Consider the following 22,958-nt stretch of genomic DNA (forward strand, 5'->3'; position numbering starts at 1 on the left):
TTATGATATATTGGATATAACTCCAACTTGAGCTTGCTGACATTTATTATTTCCAACTCTTAACAAATAGTTTAAAGGGATTCCGAGGCTGGTAAGCGATACTAAGTCATCTTGTATGTCTGTTCTCTTTATCGCGTGATTAGAAGCTGGACGGGCGACAGGGCTGGATATCGTATTCAGAAACAGATCTATGTATATTACCAGATCAATCATGTACAATGGCTACTGGATAGTGCATGCTTCAGAAATGCCTCTTTTGCTAGACTTAGATTTTAGCGCGGAATGTGCATTGGAGTATGGGGTACATAATGGTCCCTCACGCATTTCTAGTCTGGCTTCCCAGTCAGGGTAAACGTTATCCAGATTTGGTTAAGTTCATAATAAATTCCTCTCGAAGTGCTTGTAATTAACCGAGACGAGTTGTATGAGTACCGGAAACACTAGTCTTGGCTACAACCAAAAGTGTGACTGCATCAAGGTACCTTCCCAATGAAATTGACCGACGGATGTTTAATTCATAGTATAGTCTAAGCCCCATGATACACTGCAAGAGCGGCTTCTAATTTTGATTGTTCACTGGGACTACTTCATAATGTGCTCAACCCGTCCCCCCATTACATATCAAGATCATAGACAACAATTATAGAACTCCTTCCTCAAGCTTCTTTCATGTTTGGGATCAACACCACCTTTCTAACCTTGTGCTGGTCAAACAACGCAAAACCGTTGGCCGCATCTTCTAAATCGATGGAGGTGTCGACAAACCCCTCCAACTGAGCACTAACCTTTCTAAACACCTCTAAAGACTCTGCAAAAATAGTCCTCACAGGACAGCGCCCGAATTGCATCCGTGCGTTCTTCATGTAGCAGTCCAATCCAGTGAACGGGATCTTGCCATGTTGATACCCAATCGATGAGATGAACCCCAGAGGACGAACCAAGTTAAACGCAAGGCGTAACGCAGATTCACTACCTACTATTTCAAGCACGGCATCGGCGCCGCGCCCATCGGTGAGCGCGTGAATACGCTCGAGAATGCTTGCATCCCCATCAGCCAAATCAATCGGGATCGCACCGTACTCCGCTGCCATAGTCAACCGCAGTGGTACTGTATCAATTGCGTACAAGTTCTTAACCCCCATTGCCTTTGCCGCGAGAATGGCACACAAACCCACCGGCCCGCATCCAACACTCACTACAACATCCGTTTCCAAGTCCTTCTTATCGGTGATTCGGTCGATGTAGTTCTTGACTCCATAGTAGCCTGTTGGAAAGATGTCTGCCATCATCACAAGAACCGAGTCTTCTACGTCATCGGGCTTGCGGAACAAGGTTGTATCCGCATATGGAACTCGCACGTACTCGGCCTGCCCCCCGTCCAAAGCCGGTCCACCAAAAGTGGTGGTCACCTCGCACATCGAGGAGTAGCCTTTGAGGCAATAGAAACATTCGCCACACTGCTGGGTAAAGGAAGCAACGACCAAGTCTCCCGCCTTGAAGTGTTTAACAGCAGCGCCAACCTCGACCACCTCGCCGGTGAACTCATGGCCCATGATGTATCCCGGCTGCGGGGTCATTTCGCCGCGGTAGGAGTGAAGTTCAGTACCGCATACCCCCGCAGCGCGTACGCGAATAAGCGCATCTTTAGGGGAGGATAATTCCGGGATCGGACGGGTCTCCACGACCACGTCCCGTGGGCCTTTGAACACTACTGCTCGCATTGTCTTTGAAGCAGTCATTGGAATATGCTTTGTCTGGGTGTAGAAATTTTAACCGTTAAGGAATAAAATTGGACCGAAGAGAAAACTGCGAACATTTTTTGAAGAGAGCTCTCGTCTCTGGATCGCAGTTTCTCCAGGGGATGTACCGCGCATTCTCCAACACTACCGTACGGATTTGGGGGTGTGGGGTTAGGGGGTGTGGGGTTCGACAAACATACAGGATCGTTGGTGGAAGACGGATATGTTATATACAGGACTTGGGAGAAATATGGCAATGTGTGAGAGAGGCAAGGGAAAGGCTAGGGATGGTGTGAAGGTTTTGACAGTACGGCAGTGATAGTGGTGGATCTTGATGCTAATATCAGTTACCCAAAGATTTTCATAAAGTTCATAAGCTTCACCCCGACAAGTTTGATAGCTCGAGTGAGAGAGGACGAGCATGTTTATCCTTTGGCCATATGTACCAAAGTTACCCACTAGCTCTATTCGTACCCCAAGGGAGTTGAAAAAAAACAAGTTGCATATATATAATTGATAGTCTATTAACATTCTTCACGAGAATTTCAGTGAATACTGCACTTACTACTTGTGAAAGGTGTTATTTCTGAACTCCTACTAAAATAGCAATAATGGTTGGCGGGGATTGAGCAGGAGCGGTTGACATGAATAATTAACAAGAGTGGTTAGCAAGAGTGACTAGCAAGAGTGTTTAATAGGAATAATTAGCAGGAGTAATTAGCAGGAGTGATTAGCAGGAGTGATTAACAGGAGTGGTTGAGCATGGGTGGAATTATAAATGGAATATCACCCCGCCGTCTCTCTTTCGCCACTCTACTTAACTGACACTCAGTTAATTGATAGCTCTGGATATCTTGGCTCAGTTGGGTATTGAACCCATCTGGACTATTAATTAACGTTACTAGTTCTGTGATTCGTACAACCCCCACTCTATATATCACTTGGAGCCAACCGTAGACATTATGCCGGGAGGGTTAAACATTACACCGAGAGGGTCCTTTAGTACACAAACGGTGGCATATCGACGACAATCGTTTTCAGGCAAGTAGAGAGGAGGCCGAACAGATTCTCATACAACCAAACTTTCTCAGTGATGATACACAACACTCCACCCATCAAACCCCCCGTTTTACCAACAAATATGTTATTTCTTTTCTGACTATAATCCACCGTCTTTGCGAAGTGCCATCCCCACACGCCCCTGCATAGTCACGTGCTATGCGGCACTACAAGGCAAGCTGCCGATCACCTCGGCAGATGATTCACCCAGAAAAAGTGACGGTGGGAGCGCGCAAAAAAACCTGGCAGCTCCAGAAATCTGTCCGCCGTGATAAAGCAACACACACCCAGGGATTGCCACTCCTTTCCCTCTCGACGTTATATTTCGCTGGTCGTTACAGTATAACAGAGTTTCATCCGTGCCATTATCCTATATATCCAACAATTGCTCTGTATTGTGATATCTAAACCATTGTCTACCCACGTACAGTAATATCGATAATCCTAACCGCTGCAGGCTCAACTGATTATTTCTTCTCGCTTCCAAATACCTCCCCTACTTCCTCTCGACTACACAGGTAATTTACCCTCTCGCACTCACCAGTGAAAGCTGTTCAACCGAATCTATCTCGACCATTCATCTAAACGTTGTCAGTCATTCGGCTTTTCCATACCGCAGACAACCCTATATATACAATTAACGTACATATCGCGATGGCTAACAAGACGGAAGAACATACTTCGGTGCTCAATAAGCTGACCGAAGCACAGACTAAGCTGACCGGCTGCCTTTCGCCTAATTTCGACATTGATGAGATTCTCAACGCTCTAACCGTCACCGAAAAGATCTCTCTCCTTGCTGGCGGTAACTTTTGGTCTACAAACCGTATCGACCGTTTGAACATTCCCGCCATCCGCTTCAGTGATGGACCCAACGGTGTGCGAGGCACAAAGTTCTTCAACTCCCAGCCGTCTAACTGTTTTCCCTGCGGGACGGCCCTAGCTGCCACCTTCAACAAGGCATCGCTTGTCAGAGCAGGGAAGATGATTGGAGCGGAGGCCAAACTGAAGTCTGTCCACGCGGTTTTGGGGCCGATGTGCGCGATTATCCGCAGTCCCTTAGCTGGCAGAGCATTCGAGGGGTTCAGTGAAGACCCGACGCTCTGTGGGTTCGCAGCAGCGGCGGTCGTCTCCGGGATCCAAAGCACCGGCGTGACGGCCACCCTTAAGCACTTTGTGTGCAACGACCAGGAATACGACAAGCGGATCGTGAACTGCTTGGTCAGCGACAGAGCCCTAAGAGAGATATATTTGCTTCCGTTCCAGATCGGTATTCGCGATTCCAATCCCGCATTGATCTTGACCGCGTACCAAAAGGTCAACGGCGAGTACTGCTCTGATTCGTACAGTTTGCTCAACAAGATCCTCCGTGAGGAATGGGGCTGGAAAGGGACTGTTGCTCTGGATTGGTTTTCGTCTTACAGCGTGGCAAAGTCTGTGGTGGCTGGGATGGACCTCGAGATGCCAGGTCCTCCCAGATGGAGAACACTTAAAAGGGTCGCCAATGAGGCTAGCAAAGGGAACTTGAAGGTGCAGGATATCCATGAGGCTGCACGAAACGTGCTCAAGTTGATCAAAAGAGGGATCCAGTCGGGAATCCCACTTAACGGTGGGCCCCAAACATCCATTGTGAACGATGAGACAAAGGCAACGCTCAGGGACCTCTGTCTGGAGTCTATCGTGTTGATGAAGAACGAGGACGGGATCCTTCCGTTGAAAACGTCTGATTCAATCTGTGTGATTGGGCCGCTAGGCAAGGTTTCCTCGCACGCCGGTGGCGGTACGACGGTCCTCAAGCAGCCATACTACACTAACATCTATGATTCCGTCAATGAAAAAGTGAGGTTGTCCGGAAATTCACATAGTACGTGGAGCGGCTCTACAAGCGATCCACCTACTCTGGAGAATGCTCACGAGATACCCTACGCTATCGGAGCCACGATCCACAAGGAAATTCCTGGTTTGGGTCAGCGCTTAATCAACAACAAGGGCCAGCGTGGCTACATGGCGACGTTCTACCTCGAGCCTCCGACCGCCCCAGACCGCACCATCATTGACCAGTTCTACAATGATGAGTCCTACTTCCAGCTCATCGACTACTCCAACTACCATCTCCCCGCTGAGTCCTTCCTCTTCTACGTGACCGTCTTTGGCTGGTACATTCCAGACGAAAGTGGACTCTACGAATTCGGTGTCAGCGTGCTCGGAACAGCCCAGCTCTTTGTGGATGACCATCTCGTTGTGGACAATCTCACGAAACAGACCGCCGGCAACTCCTTCTTCTCCTGCGGAACCATCGAGGAGAAGGGATATATGGAGATGGAAAAGGGACGGAAATACAAGGTGCGGATGGAATTCGGCTCTGCTCCTACCTACACGCTTGGTAAGAAGGATCCAAACAAGATTGTTCCTGGGTGTGGTGGGTTTGCATTTGGCTGCTGCAAGGTGATTGACCCAGTTGCTGAAATACAAAGAGCAGTAGAGATTGCGTCCAAGGCAGACAAGGTGATCATGTGTATTGGCTTGTCGCACGAGTGGGAAGCCGAGGGATTTGATAGAAAGGACTTATCGTTGCCGGGCTATACGAACCAGCTAGTGGCGGAGGTGGCGAAAGTGAACTCGAATATCGTGGTGGTGAACCAATCGGGTACTCCCATCGATATGCCCTGGTTAGACGGGGTCAAAGGGTTGCTACAGGCGTGGTACGGTGGTAACGAATTGGGTAACTCGGTAGCCGACGTGTTGTACGGCGATGTGTGTCCGCTGGGAAAGTTGCCAATGACGTGGCCGAAAAGAATAGAGGACAATCCAACGTACCTCACGTTTGACTCCAACAACAGCTACCAGGTAGTGTACGGCGAGGATGTGTTTGTGGGCTACCGCTACTATGAGAAGATGAAGGTCCCTGTATTGTTTCCGTTTGGCTTTGGCTTGTCGTACACTAAGTTTGATCTCTCTGAGTTTAACATCAAGATGACCAGACCGGGAACCGTTTCATGCTCGGTCAAGGTGAAAAATATCGGGGACGTTTCGGGGGCGGAGTGCGTGCAGTTCTACGTCCAGCAGGAGAACACCACGGTGGTGAGACCTGTCAAGGAGTTGAAGGATTATCTGAAAACCAGAGTGTTGAAACCGATGGAGTGCGAAGTTGTGTCGGTGGATATCCCTGTGCGGTATGCTACTTCCTACTGGGATTCGATCCATAGCTTTTGGTGCTCTGAGAAGGGCTATTACAAGGTCTTGGCGTGTACGTCGTCGGAACTGGTGAGTATTGAAAAGTGGTTTAACGTGAAGAAGACCGATAACTGGTTGGGGATCTAAGAATAGTTTACATGTATTTAAGTATCATTCCCGTTCTACTAGCGTAGGTATCTGGTTAGGAAGCTGTTACCTGCTAGAGGTAGGCTCGGCTGATAAATACCCTTACAGTTTATCTCGGGTTCTGGAGGAATTGCACTCTTCATTGTACTGCTGATTACCATACTATTCGTTTATGCGCAGTTTAGCCGTTAACATGTTCCCCCGAAACAGTCCTCGGCCAAGGTAGCAGCTCAGTACTGTTGCTAAATTAGGCGTTATGTGACTCAATAAGCAATGAAAGTTTTATTATCCATTCTGGAGAAGCAGGGGTTATGACAAGGAAAGACTGCACGATGCAGGTTGTTCTGGGTTTTAGGGAGTCCACCGTCGTACAGCCAGTCACCGATACCTTCAAGGACGACAATAAGCAAGGCCATGTAGATTTGACAAGATTTACCACACTTTAGAACCATTTGGATATTTCATTGTAGTCTTGTACGGGGTCTTATCAAGGGGACTGCTATTTTGAGCAAGCCATATTTGCGGTGGAATCGTAACACGGTTCGCCGTAACAGCCTATCTGATCGACGTACCATGACATCTCTATTTAGTGCTGCCTTCGGTCAGTGGGTAAATCCAGCCTAATAATCTGCTAGGCTGTCTTAAATCCCATAGTTTGTCTTTTCGCGCCATATGAACGCATACAGAAAAAACTCCAGGTAAATGCTGTCCAGGTGCTTGTGTGGTGGATCTCAGATAGCTTTGGTTTAGTTGCTAAGCTTAATAGCCAAAGCATTAAAAGGTATGATCTAGTCCTAGGGAGTCTTCGATGGGATACATTAAGGTGTTATATTTACACGCTTTGAAGGAATGTAACGTTAGACAAATGAATTAGCTATTTTGAACGATGGATATGCCCGAGCGTTGCTGTGAAAGCCATTCAAAAGTAATTGTCTTGCGACTTTTTTATGTCTCCAGCTGTGTACGTGGCGCAACTCCGATATCGACGATCTGGCACCTATAAATAAATTCGCCTATTCATCGGTGCTGCCTAAGATCCTCAAAACTTGTTCCGTGCGTTCACTTCTCTCTCTGACTTCAAGGTCCTGCCTGTTCAACATCTTTTCCAAAACAGCGGAGTACGGCGCCTTGGTTACAGACGGATCGTTTTGATTCTTGACCAAATTGAAATAGCTCTCGTAGATATCACCTGCCTTAGAGCCCAACGCAGAGTTGATGGCAAAGTCCGGCATCATGAAAGAATCGGTTAAACCCACAACCTGTGGTCTAATTCTGGCGTTCAAATTCCCAACCTCGGCCTGGACCTTAGCCAAAGTGGAGGCAGCAAGCACATTGTACTGGAGGAACAACGAGGAGTACTGGGACAAAGTGGACAACGCGTATAACTGGGCCAACTGGGTCAACTGGATATTGATGGCAAAGTCGGATACCTCGGCAATTCTCTTGGTAAAGGTGCTCAAGATGTAGGTGTGGGCAAAGATCTTGGAAATGTTGACCTGGTGGACGGAAATGACCTCCCAGGAACCACTGGAATGTCCCAAGATCTCGTTGGCGTGGCCAGACAATCTCCCGACCAAGGTCTGGAACGTCGCCAACAAGGTGGTCAAGTTCCCAACAGGGCCCTTCAATACCTCAGATGTTTCGTCAGCCTTGTAGCTATTCAAGAAGGCAAACTCGCCCGAAACCTTCTTGCCCTTGAGCACCTTCTGCACGTGCTGCACGATGGCCTTACCGGCAGACATGGCCAAGACGTTGTTGTCCCCCTCCCAGGTGCACTGAACGGCCCAGTCGGAGTATCCTTGGCCGAACCCGGAGTAGGCAGAGTAGCCATGTCCCCCGCACGCCTGTCTGCACTCGTCGATCAAGGAGGAAGTCAACCAGGTACAGGTGGACTTCAAGCTGGCAGAGATCACAAACAAACTTTTCATATCATCAATCGCTGCACCAATCTGAGACATATCAGCGGTCCTCACGGAAGCTTCCAAGCCGTTAATAATATCCTTCAAGTACCAGTTCATTTTGTCACCTGTGGCAGACATGGCGTAGATAGATGCCAAGTAAGGCATCAATCTGTTCTGGTGCAAAGGGTAATTCAACAACTGCTCCTCGCCACCCAAACCATCGGAGCTCTTCCCGAACTGTCTTCTGGCGACAGCGTAACGCAACGCAATAGTGATGAAACGGGAGCCGAATCTGAAAGAGTTGTACACCATCGTAACTCTGCCGTCCAAAAGCGCCGAGTATGCCAACTGGGCCAAGGGAGCGCTATGCACAGTTCCGTCGCGGCAAACTCGGTCATACCTAGATAACATGAAGGCATGGGGAATGCGTACATTACTAAACTGGATCCAACCGTTGTCCACACCGTCTCTACCCATCTTCGCCCCGATATCACCAACAGAGACACCCGGCATCAAGTCGTGGTTGGCGTCTCTCAACGGCACCACAAAGGTCTTGACCCCGTGGTCCACGCCTTTAACGATTAAACGGGCGTAGGTGGCGCAGTGCGAGGAGGAGTGCGCGGCACCGCCAATCCACCACTTAGTAGCCCCCACATGAGGCGTGTTGATGACAAACTCATCGGTTTCAACGTCAAAAGTTGCGGTAGTTTCTAATCCGGCAACGTTAGAGCCGTGCGCAAGTTCGGTCATCCCAAAACACCCGTAGATGCCCTTCATCTGGGAGGCACCCTGGGTGAGGACCCAGTACTTGAACTGCTCGTCGGTACCGTTTCCGCGGATACAGTTGACAAACAAGCCCAAATTGACGGCAATCCGGGTTCCCACCTGGGGGTCGACGGTGTGGATTAAATGCAATCGCTTAGCAAATGTTGTCGGGGTGTCGGCCTCTAAATACTGTGCCACGCGTGCAATCTTTTTGGCAGTGAGCTCGCGCTTCTGATCCTTGGTAAGGTCGTACACGGCAGTGGAGGTGGTGAGAATCGGGTCGCGTTCGAACTGAAGGTAGAGGCTCTTGACCAAGGCTGCCTGGTTACTACCGCCCTCCAAAAACTCATTCATCGTGTCGATGTCAAAGCTGGTTTGGGCTCTCTCCTTGGCAATGGAGGCCGCCGGGTTAGGGCTGTCAGTGTACGTAACAGACATTGTTAGGTTTTAGAGAGAATAATGAGAATATGAATGGAAACTGGAGATGGAGGGCAACCATGGGATATATATATGCATTTTAAGTCGCGCAGTAACGCATTATGGGGTAACTCCGAAGTCCATGTAACTAACCCAGTTTACACTAAGGTATTTTTTTTTTCTTTTTCAACAGTGAGCTCAAAGCCTGGGACCTCGTCTGGCGTTGGAATGTCGGTTAATGAACTTCGTAGACCCACCATCGTCAGCACCGGAAAATCAACCTCTGGACACTCCTTCGTTATTCGGCTCAGAAGTAGATGACTAGCTGATACTTTCAGCCTGGCGTGTGAATTCTGTTGCTGCGGACTTGTCGACTGCTTGAACTTGACAAGAGCATATGCGGGGAAAGACTACGCCGTAGAGGATATGGAGACGCGACTTTCCGGTCGCACCTGCACGCATCCGAAACGTTAGTTAAGCACTCGGATGCGAGCATCCGCTGTGTATATGGTCACTGGAGACACCCTGAGGCCAAGGTCTCTTAATCCCCAAGCGTCTAATCGGTCTTTGCATGCATCATACTCTCATTGGATTTTGAGATACATTACGCCTTTGTTGAGTGATTTGAAAAGTACAAGAAAAGAGGCATAAACCTGGTACAGTCGGCGGTAGCTAAGTCTACCTCAGACATCCTGCTTAGTTGTCTCGTGACTGGAATCTTTGTTTGTCGCGCCCGGGATCGGGGATAAGCCCCTCGCTGCGATACATATCTTTTCTACTAGCGGCTTTTTCCCCCAGAGATAGGGCCACATTGCGCGATTTGCGATTCGCGAATACACCACAAAGATAGCGCCAGCCCTTTATTTAGCAATAGTTGTTGCCTACACTCAATTGAAGAATACACTCCAACATTACTGTCATGTCTGAAACCCCCGTTTACCCTGGCGACGAACTTACACCCACGGTTTCGCTCGTGGGCTCCTCTGTCAGATGCGCTGATGATACCTCAGAGGCCACGCCCCCGCCCAACACCAAGTCCAAATCCAAGTCCAAGTCGAAGAAGAAGAAGAAGAGCAAGGCTTCCGTCACCACTTCTCTTGATGATTTAATCAGCGAAGGCGCCTTACTTGCATCGGAAGAGGACTTTGCTGAGTTCTTGGACGATTCCGGTAATGTCAAGTCTGAGATTGTTGCTTCCGTCAAGGGGGGGCCAAAGGAGCTTACCAAAAATCCCTCAAAGGATGAAATTTCTAAGGATGAAATTTCTAAGGAAGAGATTTCTAAGGAAGAGATTTCCAAGGGAGAGATTGCCTCCAATGGAGCAACTGCTGGGATTGTACCTGGTACCCCCGATTCGGTTTCTGCAACTCCCGAGCCCCCCTCGCCAGTCCGGGGAACTGTCTCGGAACCTTCCCACGGTGATTCTGCTGCAGCTAGCTACGACCAGGACCATTATACGCCCTCCTTGATGATATTGGAGGCTGAAGGCGCGTTGTTGTCCTCTAGCGATCTCCTTCCTAGTCACTCGGTGGACGACCTTTCCCAGCATTCCGCGGAGCCAACCGTGGTGCCGGCCAGGGTGCAGTTCACGGAAGAGACGCCAGAGGTTGTCAGTCATGTCGACTCGTTGTTCACTGTACCAGCCGGTGCGCGTGACGGTTCTGCCTCGCCGTTTATCCACGCCAGATCCTCGTCGCGTGTCAAGGAGTCCCTGAACTTGAACCCTCACAAGCCGTTGAATATGAGCAAGCCTCATTTGGCCAGAGGCGATTCATACCAGAATACCCACGATAGGTCGCCATCCCCGTCTTGCGAGCCTGAAGTGCAAGAGCTGGTGGGGGAAGAGCTGGTGGAGGAAGAGGATGAAGCTGATCGGACCGGTAGAACTGGCCGCACAGTGACGTCGGGGGTTGATAGGCCGAAGTACACTAGATCGGCGTCCTCCCAGGCTTACTTGAGATCCATCTCCAGATCCCGCTCCAGGCAGCCGTCCGTGGGGTCCCGTGTGGCGCATCACGAAGAAACCAACGAGGTGCTTACCGAGGAAGGCGCCTTGATTGGCGGAAACTTGGACATGAGACCGGACTTGCAGGAGCTTGCAGACAAAGCATACGGCGAAGAGAAACACTCCAATTTGCACGAACACTCCAAAGTGATTGCCGAAGCTGAAGAGGATGAGGAGCCAGCAGATGGTGATGTCACACTCACCCAGGAGACCGCCAAGGAGTCGAGTGGGGAGTTAGCCGCCTTACCCCTGGTCGAAACGCCCGAAGTGCCGAATGGAGGTGAGACTGGGATAGAACCGAATGAGACCGAAGAGATCACGAAGGAAATAGATGAACCGCTTGTTGGGGTTTCCAAGCCAATTCAAGCGAAGGATCTTAAAGCCGGAGAACCAGGCCTGGCCAAGACTGAGGCGGAGTCTAAGCAAGACGCTGGTGAGGAGATAACGCCTGCGGTGGAGAAGTCGGTTCAAGATATCGCTAAAGTCGATCCAGTAACCACAGCAGAGGCTACTGATAACGAACCAGTGTCTGGATTTCAGACAGTCTCCAATGGAATGAATTCAGCTATCGATGAATCCCCTTCCGTCGAGGCCCCCTCAGATGGGCCAGGTGAAGAAACCTCTTTCATTGAAGCTGTTAGTAACGAGTCCGCTAGTAATGAGCCAACCGCTAAGGAACCTGTGATTAATACTGAGGATGAACTAATCAGCGATACTAGACCAGTTACTGAGGTCGAGCCAGCCTCTCATCTCCTCAAGGATGCCGCCCTGGTCAGTGAACCTGTTTCGAAGGAGGAAGCCACTTCCGATAACGTCCATGCTGATGCGACTCTCACAAAAGAGGCGCTTCCATCTTCTGAGCCCATTGCTGTGAGCATTGAGGCAACAAAGATCGAAGAGGAGAATGATGTACCAGGCACCGACGTGCCTGCCGAATCTGAGGCGAATGAAGCTACTGCCCCTGCAGCCCAATCTAAAGGCTCTTCGGTTGACTTCACAGACGACGACTTTGCTGGTATTTCCGAATCAGACTTGGAGAAGGAGTTTGGCGGCAGAGACTTGGATACTCTCGTCACCAAATCCAACCCAAGCGCCAAAGTCACCACCATCACCGACGACGATTTCTCTGGTATTACGGCCGCGGAGATTGAAAAAGAGTTTGGGGCTAAGAAACCCGAGGCCACCCCCGTTTTTGTCTTCAGTTCCTTTGCCGGTGGGTTCCAAGTCGCCAGCCGCACCCGCAGACTTGAAAGCATTTTGCAGGCCAACGAGATCAAGTTTGTGACTAGGGATTTAGGTACCGACGACGAGGCCAAGAAGATTTGGAGGCGTTATAGCAATGGCAAAACTTTGCCAGGGGTTGTCAAGAACGTGGACGATTTCATTGGCAACTGGCAGGACTTGGAGGATGCTAACGAACACTGGGAGGTTAGAGACTTGGTGTACAGTCAGGGCGCCTATAAATAATTGTGCACGTATATGTATACTTGATTCTATGTACTCTGTCTTGGAAGCCGCTATTGTCATTGTATTTAATATTTTAACAATATGCTAAACGATAGATTTCTCGATTCGACAATATTTTAATTCAAATCAAAGCTGTAATATACGTTTTTCCGAATTCTAGTGTTCAATATCAATATACCAGTTAAATATAACGCATGTTTTTTCATATTTTAATATTAAATGTTTAAAGTTTAGGTTTGTTATAAAGTATTTCTATATATATTATGTAATTAATTACTGATTACTGACTAGTGTGATCGTGAATGATAACAGCGCTGGTGCTATCTGGAGTGACCTCGAACTCGATATTCAACTTGGGCACCTTTTGACTGTTCATATAACTGAGGTAGCAGTTCCACGCCAAACTAACTGTACTCACAACTACGAGTCTGTACTGGACCTTGACAAAACTAAAGTTTAGCAATTGGATAGCGGGCCAAATTGTCCAACAACTGAACAATGTGGGCCAATAGTTGAGTTTCAATTTCTCCTGCACTTCGTTCATTGACTTTTGCTCCAAAAGAGTCAAGGTCAGATAGTACATGGCCACCGAGACAGGTCGGAAACACAACTGGTCTATCATGACTCTAGCCACGGCACCCGCGGCCGCAATACCCATAGAAGTTTGTTTTAGACCCATGGCGAAGAGGCTAGAGGTGGGAATTGATATCTTGGCCAAAGCTCTGAACCATTTGTCCGCAATTGGTGCATAGATCAACCCTCCGTAGAACATTACTCTCAGAAGCCGCCCATAGTCAAACTCTGTCTGTTTGCCAGTCTCCGCGGGAAATAGTTTCTGGGCCATGGTATCACCGATACCAGATAATAGGCCAGTGGAAATGATATTGGTCAATAGCGGTCTCCGCTGGAAGGAGTCCTTGTAAAGGGAAAAGAGTCGGAACATGGTGGATAAAGCACAAATGGGTATACACGAAAGGTGATCGGCGTAGTAGAGTTCTATTCCATAGCCTTAAAGAGCAGTTGAAGGATTAATCCGTGGAGAAACCGGATATTTATACACAGGAAACCTTAGTCTCATACTACATGCATCAGTTGACTCATGACTCTGAGTCTCGACTTGATGCACTAAACGTATTTCTTACCAAACAGGTTCCTCATGCTTGTATCTTCCTAAGTAAACATGGTCCTTAAACACGCCTATTTGAACCCAATAGCCTTGATTCGACAGACTGGTATCCTTTTATGCGCGAATCAGAGGTCAGCGTGCCCACGGTAAAATCTTTACGATACACCCGGCGGTGTATTATTGGACAGAGCCCAACATTTCCATCCGAGTCCTTTTGCGAGAACCTTTAGTATCTAGCAGAAAATCTCCCAACAGTTTGGTTCGGCACTAATCGGACGACTATAAGATTGGTTATACTAGAATATATACTGGCATCTGACAGATATTAAACAGACCTATACCTTTCGCCATTCTACCTGGACCGTGGTATATCTAGTAGGCAATAGTGGATACTGTTAGCTAGCTAAAAGAGAATACTTCCTATGTAAGATATCTACAAGAAAAGGGTAGTCGGTGGCCTTATATACTGAGGTGGATACGATGCCAGGGTGTCTGCTTATCAGGGGTAAGGGGACAGTGGCCTCCGACTTCCGTCTATTTAAAAGGCACCTTTATTACATGGACCCTCTAAGCTTTAATAAATGTAATTGATGGCTTATCGAATGATTAAGTCGCTTTAACTCTCAGACTAACCACAACCAAGGAAGTAGAGCCACCGTGAAGCCCGTCATTGGATATATTACGATTCTAAGAATAAAACCTTAGGCTTACGTGCATAGCTCGTACCAGCCACCACTGTGTTGGGTTTTAACAGTCCAACATATCTTAGACACCCATCAACCTTGGATGTGGCACTCACCTGTACCTGAGGAACCATACACAGATCCCCGGGTAGGCCGCTGACACCGACAAACAAGCCTATCTCTGTATCTCGATCACATGCCACCTACGTCCTGCTACGCCATTTAACCTCTTCGAAAACGTAATTAAATTTTAGTCCCCAGAAACTAGCTATAGCCTTCCTTGGGAGATCTGGGCCGTTTAAAGCTCGTCACGTTCAGTCTTCTTCGCCTTGACCTTTTTGGAAGCCTTCTTGGCGGCCTTGGCGGCCTTACCAGAGGCCTTCTTAGCCTTGGCAACAACGGTTTCAGCAGCCTCAACGGTCTCAGAATCGTCAACGGCTTCAGCAGCCTCAACGGTCTCAGAATCGTCAACGGCTTCAGCGGCTTCACCAGCCTTCTGGTCAGCCTCGGCAGCGGCAGCAGCCTTGTCAACGACAGAATCCTCGGAAAGGAGTTCCTCAGCAGCGTCATCGCCAATAACCTCGGTAATCTTGTCGTGGATGATGGCCTCAGCGTCAACGCCGTTAGAACCGTTCTCCTTGATGAACTTGGACAACTCCTCGAAGGATCTTTGGCCTCCAAAGGTGACCGGGTTGGCCTTGTCACCAGCTGGGTACAAGATCAAGGTTGGGTAGCCCTTGAGCAGGAGACCCGGCACGTCGTTGAGAGTGTGGTCCAAGTTAGCAATGGTCACCTTGCTGTTAGAGTCTGGATCAGAAACGTAGGCCTCAGCCAACTCTTCATAGATAGGAGCCAAGGTCTTACAGTGACCACACCATGGGGCGTAGTACTTGACCAACACATCCTTGGTTTCGTCATTGATGATATCATTGTGGGTCTTACCGACCAATCTGACAACAGCAGCCTCCTGGACCTCTGGAATGTCCTCAGACTTGATGGTTGGTTCGATAGAACCCTTGGCGTACTCGGCGACAAACTTGGTTATTTCGGCTTCGGTTAACTCCTCAGACTGTGGGAAGATGTACTTGAGATCGGCCTCCACTTCGTGGATGACAAACAATGGGAACTCCTGCTTGGCGTTCAAGCTCTCGGCGTGTTTACCATACTGGGCAGCGTCCAAACCAACAAAAGAGACCTTGGAGCGGTATTCCTTACCCAACTCAGTGAAGAGCTTCTCAGCAGCATCTCTTTGTTCTGGAGCCTCGTAGAAGTAAACACCGAGAGGAACACCGGCGTCAACGTAGGCTTGGAAGGAGGCGGCTTCCAACTCGCCGAAGAATGGCTTGGACTCAACCTTGACAAACTCCTTCAACGCATCAGCGTCAAGCTTCTTCTGGGCCTTGAAGACCGATGGTTCCTCGTCACCTTGACGGAAGACCAACACAGTCCCCTTGGCGTGCTTGCCATAGGTTGGGACGGTGGCAAAAGTGAAGTCATCTCTCAAGGTATCGGCAATCTCGTAGAAGGATGCGTTGTTTGGTTTGGTGTTGGCACCGACCTGGAGGACGACGGCGCCAGTATTGTCGGCGATAAAGTCTTCGACATCATCGGACTTGATGATGCTGACAGCTGGCTGGGACAACTTGGTCATGGCCAGGACAATGTCGCTGGCGGTTCTCCCGCCCTGGTATGGGGAGGAGGAGGTGGCATCACCCTTGAACACCAATAAGGTTGGGTAGCCTCTGATTTCGTGCTGCTGACACAACTCGGCTTCCTCGGTACAGTCGATCTGTGCCAACTTGGCAGGCTTGTTGACCAACTCGTCAGCGGCGGCGGCAAAGTTTGGACCCAAGGTCTTACAGTGACCACACCATGGGGCAAAGAATTCAGCAAGCACCAAAGGGTTTTCGGCGATGAAAGACTCGAATGTCTCGGCGGTCAACTTGACCACGGCAGAGTCTGGATCGGCGATAGCGGCCTCAGAGTTGGCGGTGACAACACTGACAGCGGCTAACATAGTAGCCAAAGCGGACATGCTCCATTTGGTGAATTGCATCTTGATATGTGGTATATATGGGTGTAAGGATGAAAACCTGATTTTAAGTGAGTAGGAGCAAAAAAAACTGGAAAGAAGCGCAAATGAAAGAAGGAGAAATAGCCAGCTGCTTACGTGTTACAAGCCTGCGCCAGAGGTGGCACGTCGGGTGTAACAGCGTGTCCTGTAGTTTCGTGGGGGCTCGCTGTCCATTACGTAATTACCGGGTCCGATTGTCAAAGATGCCACGTCCCCTATTGAAAGCAACTGTCCGGCATGGAAGGGGGTGCTGTGAGTGGCGACTCCACAGACCGAAACCTCATTGGAATAGTGGCGAAGTTGAAGAAGGGTCGAGATTATCCGATGGCGTGTGGCGCAAACAGCATTCTCGTACACTGAGGTGATTTCAGGGCTTTTTCTCAACCGTTAGGTACTTTGACCACAGGATTTTTTTTTCCACAATAGACTGTCATCTCATTTACGTCACCCACGATAATTTTTTGTGCAACAGGGGACTCCGTTGCAACGAAAAGCTCCCTCCAGCCGGAGGACTAGATGTGCTTTTAACCATACTGAATGATTATGGTGTCTACAGCTAAGCCTGTAAACCTTCAGCGATCGTGGTAGCACCTTTAAGTAACGGGAATAGATATGTAAGCCTCTTTCAATCATTAAACACGTAGTCCACAAGGAATATTTCGGTAGTGGAGGGGCTAATAAACGTATCTCTGCATATGCGTCGTGAGCTGACGTCTTAGACGTCCACGCATTCTCGTTTAAGGAGCAGAAATCTGCTAACGACTTTGGGAAGGGAGCTACATAGCGATAACCTCTGATTTAGCAGCCAAAGAAATGGTTCGTCTTAGAAAATAGCCCAAACGGAAAAGACACCACGAGTTAAGAATCGATCATGTCTTAAGAACAGGCTGCTAGTACTGGCACTACACAATATGGTGCTACAGCAAGCGTTAATCAGTTTAGATGCTTGTCGCTAAACTGCAATCTCTTATTGAGTCCTAATATCAGGTATCCTGCAGGCAGGACCTCGGATTACCAAGCCAAGATAACCCCCACAATCTGGCGGTTGTACCCCCTGCACCCCATTATGTCAAGCGGGGCTGCTAAGCCTGAATCCTCGTAGATTCACACTCGGAGTCATTGTTTCCCACTCTTTTACAGCGGAAAATAACCGTCCCCAGAGCTTGAAGCCCACACATTTAAACAATATACCTCTATTTTGCCATGATTAGCTTAAAGTTTTTGGCCCTGTTGTTTCTCTTACCTTCCAAGCTCCTCTACCAGACTATCCTCTACTTCACCGTCGGCTCTAATTTTGCATGTAAAGACATTAAGACACTTCTCCACAGCGTCGCCTCCAACCACATTCTGGACTATGTCGCTGCATCCGATTTAATCGGTGTCTCCGGCCGCAAAGTGACCATTGACCAAACGCTCGCAGGGGTGAAAAAGACCCTTACCACCGAAGGGCACTTGCCCTCCAACTTTGGAAAGATGTATCTGGGTTCTAAACATGGTAGATCCCATTGGATTGTAGAAGCCCCCGATAGAACTACGGCTGATCCAGTAGTGCTCTACCTCCACGGCGGTGGTTTTCTCTTTCCCACCTTCGACACCCAGCTCAAAGCCTTGGTCCATATCCATCGAGGGTTGCAAAACGATCGCTTATCCATCCTTCTGGTGGATTATTCGCTTTCGCCAGAGGTTCTCTTCCCGGGTGCGATCAACCAGGTGGCCCATATCTTTCATAAACTAGTGGTGCAAGAAGGCAACACCAATATCTGGCTAATGGGTGATTCGGCCGGTGGGAACATGTGCGTGGTGTTACTCAAACATATCCACTCACCTATCAATGCCATTACTACCGTCATCCCGGAAAGGTTTAGGCCACGCGGGGCAATCCTCATCTCTCCCTGGCTCAATCTCGATCCTAAACCTGTCGGATCGTACCTTAGAAACGCCAAGACCGATATTCTTACTTTCGGCATGTATCGCATTTTTAGTGAGATGTACCACCCAGACACCCAGCTCAGACGGACCTTGCCTATCAGTCCATTCTACTCACAGTCATCGGACTGGGAAGGCGTATTGCCTGGAATGCTATTGGTTTTGGGCGGTGAGTCTGAGGTAATTGTGGATGAGCTTCTCAGGTGGGTGGAGATTGCAAAGATTGACCGTTCTTCGTTGGGTATCCAGCCTCGAGGAATGCACGATGAGTTTATGCTCTACACCGAGACCTTTGAGAGTTACAAGGAAAGCTATGCGTACACTGCCATCACGAAATTTCTCAAGGATAATTTATAAATGCCTGATGGGTTAGAGATGCAGAAGGAATGAAACATTGGAGAATGAATTATGGGAGCTTTCATGTAAGTACATGGTATAGGGTGCATTATTTCGATATCCAAGAAAGGACTGGGGGTAAACATTGGGAATGAGGTTATATTTGCTCGAAATAGTCGATTTGAATATCGGGGTGACCACCCTGAAAGTATTGGTTGGCCATTTCGTGTTCAAGAGTGATTTGGCAGTGCCATATCGTATCTATCACTCCCAGTTATTTTAAAACATGTCGGCCTAGGCAGGCCATGTTTAGTAGTTTAACGGCCAGCAAGGAGGTTGAAACAGTTCGTGTAATAAATGGAATAACCTTGAGTACATTCGCAATCTAGACAATATGACATCCGTTTTCTAAAAATATGTCAAAGAGTATTCAAAGAAAAATACACCGACAATTAAACCTATCGAAGAGACAGGACGCGTATGAATTTATACAGCTTGGTGTACGAATTATTGTATGCATGGAAGCAAACAGATTGTGGTTTCAAATATATTGGCATGTCAAATATTGAAAGACATAGGGGGGCTAATATACCATACATGTTTGACCGGTGAATATTGTCTTATTCCCCGTGATGGCGGAGAAATAAAGAGTTTAAATTTGAATCTTGAAAGTACTAAAAAAAGGCGTCAAAGAATTTAAAGGTAAATCTCTAGCTCAACGATTTGTCGAGACCTTTGAGCCGGAAAAGGAGTATGGTTTGCCTAATAGGTACTAGTGAATATGTTTTGCCAAGAAATGATATTATTAACTATTTTATACATTAGATATATTATCAAGATGACGAGGAAATCCTTACCAACGGAAGGAATACTTATGTCGCTCTGGACAAGCAGGATTCGGCTGAGCCGAAGAACATCTGCGATGCACACTACAGAGAAAGTCATAAAACTAACTAGCCTGATGCAGCACCGGTTGATGCAACTTCGTTACGTGATTTTGGCAATGTGTAAATAGTCTAAATCTCTCAAAAGAATAAATTGGTGGCTACTTTAACAAATGGTACAACAATGGTTGCTTCTCACCTAACCACAATGCATGTTTGGTGTGGTCAAGTAAGTCCCCCTTACCCGAAATCGGATGAATCAACACACTCAATTCACCGTGGTGGAGCTGGTAGAACGGCACCACCCGAGCGAACGCTTCAGGGGTGTGAAGTTCCGTGGTAAACATGGTGATGGGGTGGGGACCTATGGCCCGCTCCACCCATTTGAGAAGCACAATATCCCCCTTGGCGGCTAGCTCCGCAAATTCTGTCCTGACAGCTTCATGAAGGTCTTTACCAAACTGTGTCTGTTCAGGGTTCTTGTTGTCGTAGTACGTGTGGATGTCATATCCCTGGATGTTCTCGGTGAAGGCGGTGGTAGAGGTAGACATGTGTAGCTAAGGATGAGAATATGTTGGTTTGGAGGAACTTCAACGGGTGGAATTAAGTAATTGTAGCTGAGTTTTGTTAAAGCTCGTAGTTAGACTGTAGCCGTATACCACTGTGGCTCAGATGTGATCACCTACACATGTTAGGGTACATCCCTTGGTATGCCGCACGTGCGTCACTATGCATGCGGTTGCGGTCCAAGATCTGAAAGCTAGAATATGGGTCGAACAGGCCATCTAAACGGAAACAATAAAGCAATCCGTAGTACGAGGAAGATGTAAGAGGTTGAAGAAATTTCTCCAAGTTTCCCAGATGCAGCGATAAAATATGCTCCCCAAAGTTGGTTACTGTTGCAAGCCGGAATAGTTCTTACAGATGTCACAAAAATCTCCTCCGGGAGGTTTGTGTGTCACATAGTATATATAGTTGAGAGTAACATCACAAATTTACTGGCTTTCATCTGGGGAATAATAGTCTATACAGCTGGCTTGATCAACTAGCGGCAGAACCAACCATGCTCTCTCCCCCGCTAACTCACCCTTCGAAACACATTGGATATACCATGGTCTGATTGTTTTAACACGTAAATCTCTTCCCTTTGGCATCACCATTTAACAATGGACCAATAATTGAAACAGTTTTGCATTCAATAGGTCATCCCTTCATTCAAGGCTTATAATCAAACCTCCATTTTATAGCATGAAACAAAAGATGTTGAGAGCTAATTCTTGGATAAAGCTTGTTCATTTAACCTTATTCATAGTTCTCTTCTATCTTGATCATCTGGGCCAACTTTGACATATCCACACTCAATTTGTCTTTCAGTCCACTCCCCCTTCGATTGAAAATATCCCCATCCTCTGCTGGAGCGAACTCTCCTGTTACCTGTGCCACGCAAGCCAGATCCACGCTCAATCGATCCACAGATAGACTACCCCGTCGAACCTCCCCTTCGTCTTCTGTAGCTTCTTGGATTGTATCGATGGAAAGTTTCTGGTGGAGTGCTGGAGCTTCCTGAGCCACATGAACCTCCACTTCCAGAATCATAAACTGCTTCTCCAAGCCCTTGTAAAACTTCGCTAACACTGAATCCGCCTGCTCGAAACAAAAAGATTTCCTAGGTACTGTCTCCGCGCAAGGTTTATTCCCCTTGTATAGCCTCTCCAAGCTCTTTCGAGCAAGACCCTTGTGCCAGATTTCAATTTTCAGCAAAGTTTGGGAAATTTCCTCATGTTGGACCCTCTGCTCAATGCTACGAATTTTGTTCCACTCATTAATTAACGATGTTTCGTTCTTCTTCTCGTCCTCAAAATGACTTTTAAGGGCAAGGGCTTTGAGTTGGCTTCGCATGGGAGCACTCCAGGATGGTTGGTTCAACATGGAGTCAAAGTTGTCGAAGACCGTTTGCTGTTCGGCATGGGTATCCAAGGGTGCCCGAGTTCTGAGAACTCGATTATCAGTAATTGCCGTTAGCGGGAAAACACCAAGGCTATGGGGTGAGTTTTCAAGGGAGGGTAAATGGGATAGATAGGCGATGGAGACATCATCGTTGTCATCGACATCCGAACCAGAGTCAGAGTTTAAGTTGTGGGAAGGGGCGGTAGCTGCCAAACGTCCAGGAAATTCTCTTTCAATGTCAATTTTCATTTCATCAAAGGCAGGTATCATTTCAGACTCCATAGGAGTTTGCACTTGCTGGTACTGTATCAGATACTCATAGCTGCGGCCGGTATTGAGTGAAGTCCGGAGCTTGGACAGCGTATACGTTGAATTCTGGGCAAGCGTAGGGATAGAAGATGAATCGTCATAGGTGTTAAGCATCGAAGCAGTGTCTCTCGAGATTAACCCTAATCGTGTGGTGGAACTATTTCGCGACCTAGTATCGGCCGACCTAAACAGGCCCGCACTTGAACTAGATCTGGGATCGGTTCTTTCACTTTTAGTCCTGAATATCCCACCGTGCGGGTTAGAGTTGTTTCGGAGAATCTTTCCGTGCCCAACTGGATGGTGTCTGGATGACTCGCTGGTTGTGTTGTGTCGGGTCACGTCACCGCTGGAATTGTTTCTAAACAACACAACCCGTCCATTGGAGCTGTTACGGAAAGTTCCCGTGGTCTTATTAAGAGTGCTACTTCTAGTTCTCTGTAACACTGGTTTGGTTTTGGGTGATTCATGCCCTCTAGCCGTACTAGGCGTCTGGCCCAACAACCTTGGCCGATCTGAGCTGTGGTTCCTCGGCCGACCCCTCTCCCCAGAATGACTTCTTCCAGGGTATACATCGTGCATTAATAAAAGATCTGCATGAAACTTGTTTGGGTGGTTGTTCAACCCATGTGTTTGACTAGTATGATTGTTGGGAGGGAAAGCATGTGTTGACATTGTAGTCTGAACGGCTGGGATTTCCTTTGGAGTGAAATATTTGTAAGGGTGATTTTTTGTATTTTTTTTTCTCAGCTTGGTATATCTACTGCGAGTCAGAACCATCTACGACCCGCTCTGATTATATACTCGACAAGGATCAAGTTGTCGACGTTTGTCAGTGCACTTCGCTGGTCTTCCCCGGTTTTAGTCTAGCTATCGGGCCCTGTGAGAGATAAGATAGCCTGCATGGTGCATAGTAAGCGCCTGGACCAATAGAATAATCAGATAAGACGCATTTTTGACTACCGCATTGGGAAACCGATTTAGGTTATCGTCCCCGAAACT

The 22,958-nt window shown here is 48.0% G+C and overlaps 11 protein-coding genes across 11 annotated transcripts; 5 read left to right on the plus strand and 6 right to left on the minus strand.

The window, feature by feature from the left end:
* Window positions 1-656: 656 nt before the first annotated feature.
* On the minus strand, window positions 657-1,739 carry BABINDRAFT_165682 (uncharacterized protein; the record flags this gene model as incomplete). Its single annotated transcript, XM_019130359.1, has 1 exon — window positions 657-1,739. The coding sequence occupies one exon, from the start codon at window positions 1,737-1,739 to the stop codon at window positions 657-659; it is 1,083 nt and encodes a 360-aa protein (XP_018986271.1).
* Window positions 1,740-2,874: 1,135 nt separating this feature from the next.
* Window positions 2,875-3,329, plus strand: BABINDRAFT_118332 (uncharacterized protein). The gene has a single exon (XM_019126911.1). It carries the CDS (start codon window positions 2,958-2,960, stop codon window positions 3,204-3,206), a length of 249 nt encoding a protein of 82 aa, XP_018986272.1. The 5' UTR covers window positions 2,875-2,957; the 3' UTR covers window positions 3,207-3,329.
* Window positions 3,330-3,452: 123 nt separating this feature from the next.
* Window positions 3,453-6,119, plus strand: BABINDRAFT_165683 (beta-glucosidase; the record flags this gene model as incomplete). Its single annotated transcript, XM_019130360.1, has 1 exon — window positions 3,453-6,119. The coding sequence occupies one exon, from the start codon at window positions 3,453-3,455 to the stop codon at window positions 6,117-6,119; it is 2,667 nt and encodes an 888-aa protein (XP_018986273.1).
* Window positions 6,120-7,132: 1,013 nt separating this feature from the next.
* BABINDRAFT_165684 (uncharacterized protein) lies at window positions 7,133-9,223 on the minus strand (the record flags this gene model as incomplete). Its single annotated transcript, XM_019130361.1, has 1 exon — window positions 7,133-9,223. The coding sequence occupies one exon, from the start codon at window positions 9,221-9,223 to the stop codon at window positions 7,133-7,135; it is 2,091 nt and encodes a 696-aa protein (XP_018986274.1).
* A 613-nt stretch (window positions 9,224-9,836) lies between these two features.
* On the plus strand, window positions 9,837-12,762 carry BABINDRAFT_160384 (uncharacterized protein). The gene has a single exon (XM_019128200.1). It carries the CDS (start codon window positions 10,122-10,124, stop codon window positions 12,672-12,674), a length of 2,553 nt encoding a protein of 850 aa, XP_018986275.1. The 5' UTR covers window positions 9,837-10,121; the 3' UTR covers window positions 12,675-12,762.
* A 145-nt stretch (window positions 12,763-12,907) lies between these two features.
* On the minus strand, window positions 12,908-13,671 carry BABINDRAFT_160385 (Mpv17/PMP22 family protein). The gene has a single exon (XM_019128201.1). It carries the CDS (start codon window positions 13,615-13,617, stop codon window positions 12,955-12,957), a length of 663 nt encoding a protein of 220 aa, XP_018986276.1. The 5' UTR covers window positions 13,618-13,671; the 3' UTR covers window positions 12,908-12,954.
* Window positions 13,672-15,084: 1,413 nt separating this feature from the next.
* On the minus strand, window positions 15,085-16,539 carry PDI1 (protein disulfide isomerase; the record flags this gene model as incomplete). Its single annotated transcript, XM_019127699.1, has 1 exon — window positions 15,085-16,539. A coding segment is annotated over one exon (1,455 nt), but the record flags the coding sequence as incomplete, so codon positions are not given.
* On the plus strand, window positions 16,409-16,962 carry BABINDRAFT_118449 (uncharacterized protein). Its single transcript, XM_019126913.1, has one exon. The coding sequence runs from the start codon at window positions 16,623-16,625 to the stop codon at window positions 16,920-16,922; it is 300 nt and encodes a 99-aa protein (XP_018986278.1). The 5' UTR covers window positions 16,409-16,622; the 3' UTR covers window positions 16,923-16,962.
* A 750-nt stretch (window positions 16,963-17,712) lies between these two features.
* BABINDRAFT_160387 (uncharacterized protein) lies at window positions 17,713-19,062 on the plus strand. Its single transcript, XM_019128202.1, has one exon. The coding sequence runs from the start codon at window positions 17,761-17,763 to the stop codon at window positions 18,838-18,840; it is 1,080 nt and encodes a 359-aa protein (XP_018986279.1). The 5' UTR covers window positions 17,713-17,760; the 3' UTR covers window positions 18,841-19,062.
* Window positions 19,063-19,609: 547 nt separating this feature from the next.
* Window positions 19,610-20,308, minus strand: BABINDRAFT_46552 (DOPA 4,5-dioxygenase family protein). Its single transcript, XM_019132122.1, has one exon. The coding sequence runs from the start codon at window positions 20,252-20,254 to the stop codon at window positions 19,865-19,867; it is 390 nt and encodes a 129-aa protein (XP_018986280.1). The 5' UTR covers window positions 20,255-20,308; the 3' UTR covers window positions 19,610-19,864.
* Window positions 20,309-20,608: 300 nt separating this feature from the next.
* BABINDRAFT_160389 (uncharacterized protein) lies at window positions 20,609-22,784 on the minus strand (the record flags this gene model as incomplete). The annotated part of the gene is made up of 1 exon (XM_019128203.1): window positions 20,609-22,784. A coding segment is annotated over exon 1 (1,622 nt), but the record flags the coding sequence as incomplete, so codon positions are not given.
* Between the last annotated feature and the right edge of the window lie 174 nt (window positions 22,785-22,958).

The sequence above is a fragment of the Babjeviella inositovora genome (assembly GCF_001661335.1).
Source record: "Babjeviella inositovora NRRL Y-12698 unplaced genomic scaffold BABINscaffold_3, whole genome shotgun sequence".
Taxonomy (NCBI): Eukaryota; Fungi; Ascomycota; class Pichiomycetes; order Serinales; genus Babjeviella; species Babjeviella inositovora.

Coding starts and splice junctions, on each gene's coding strand:
- BABINDRAFT_160385 (XM_019128201.1), bottom strand. CDS start 13,617: ATGTTCCGACTCTTTTCCCTTTACAAGGACTCCTTCCAGCGGAGACCG.
- BABINDRAFT_46552 (XM_019132122.1), bottom strand. CDS start 20,254: ATGTCTACCTCTACCACCGCCTTCACCGAGAACATCCAGGGATATGAC.
- BABINDRAFT_118449 (XM_019126913.1), top strand. CDS start 16,623: ATGAAAGAAGGAGAAATAGCCAGCTGCTTACGTGTTACAAGCCTGCGC.
- BABINDRAFT_160387 (XM_019128202.1), top strand. CDS start 17,761: ATGATTAGCTTAAAGTTTTTGGCCCTGTTGTTTCTCTTACCTTCCAAG.
- BABINDRAFT_118332 (XM_019126911.1), top strand. CDS start 2,958: ATGCGGCACTACAAGGCAAGCTGCCGATCACCTCGGCAGATGATTCAC.
- BABINDRAFT_160384 (XM_019128200.1), top strand. CDS start 10,122: ATGTCTGAAACCCCCGTTTACCCTGGCGACGAACTTACACCCACGGTT.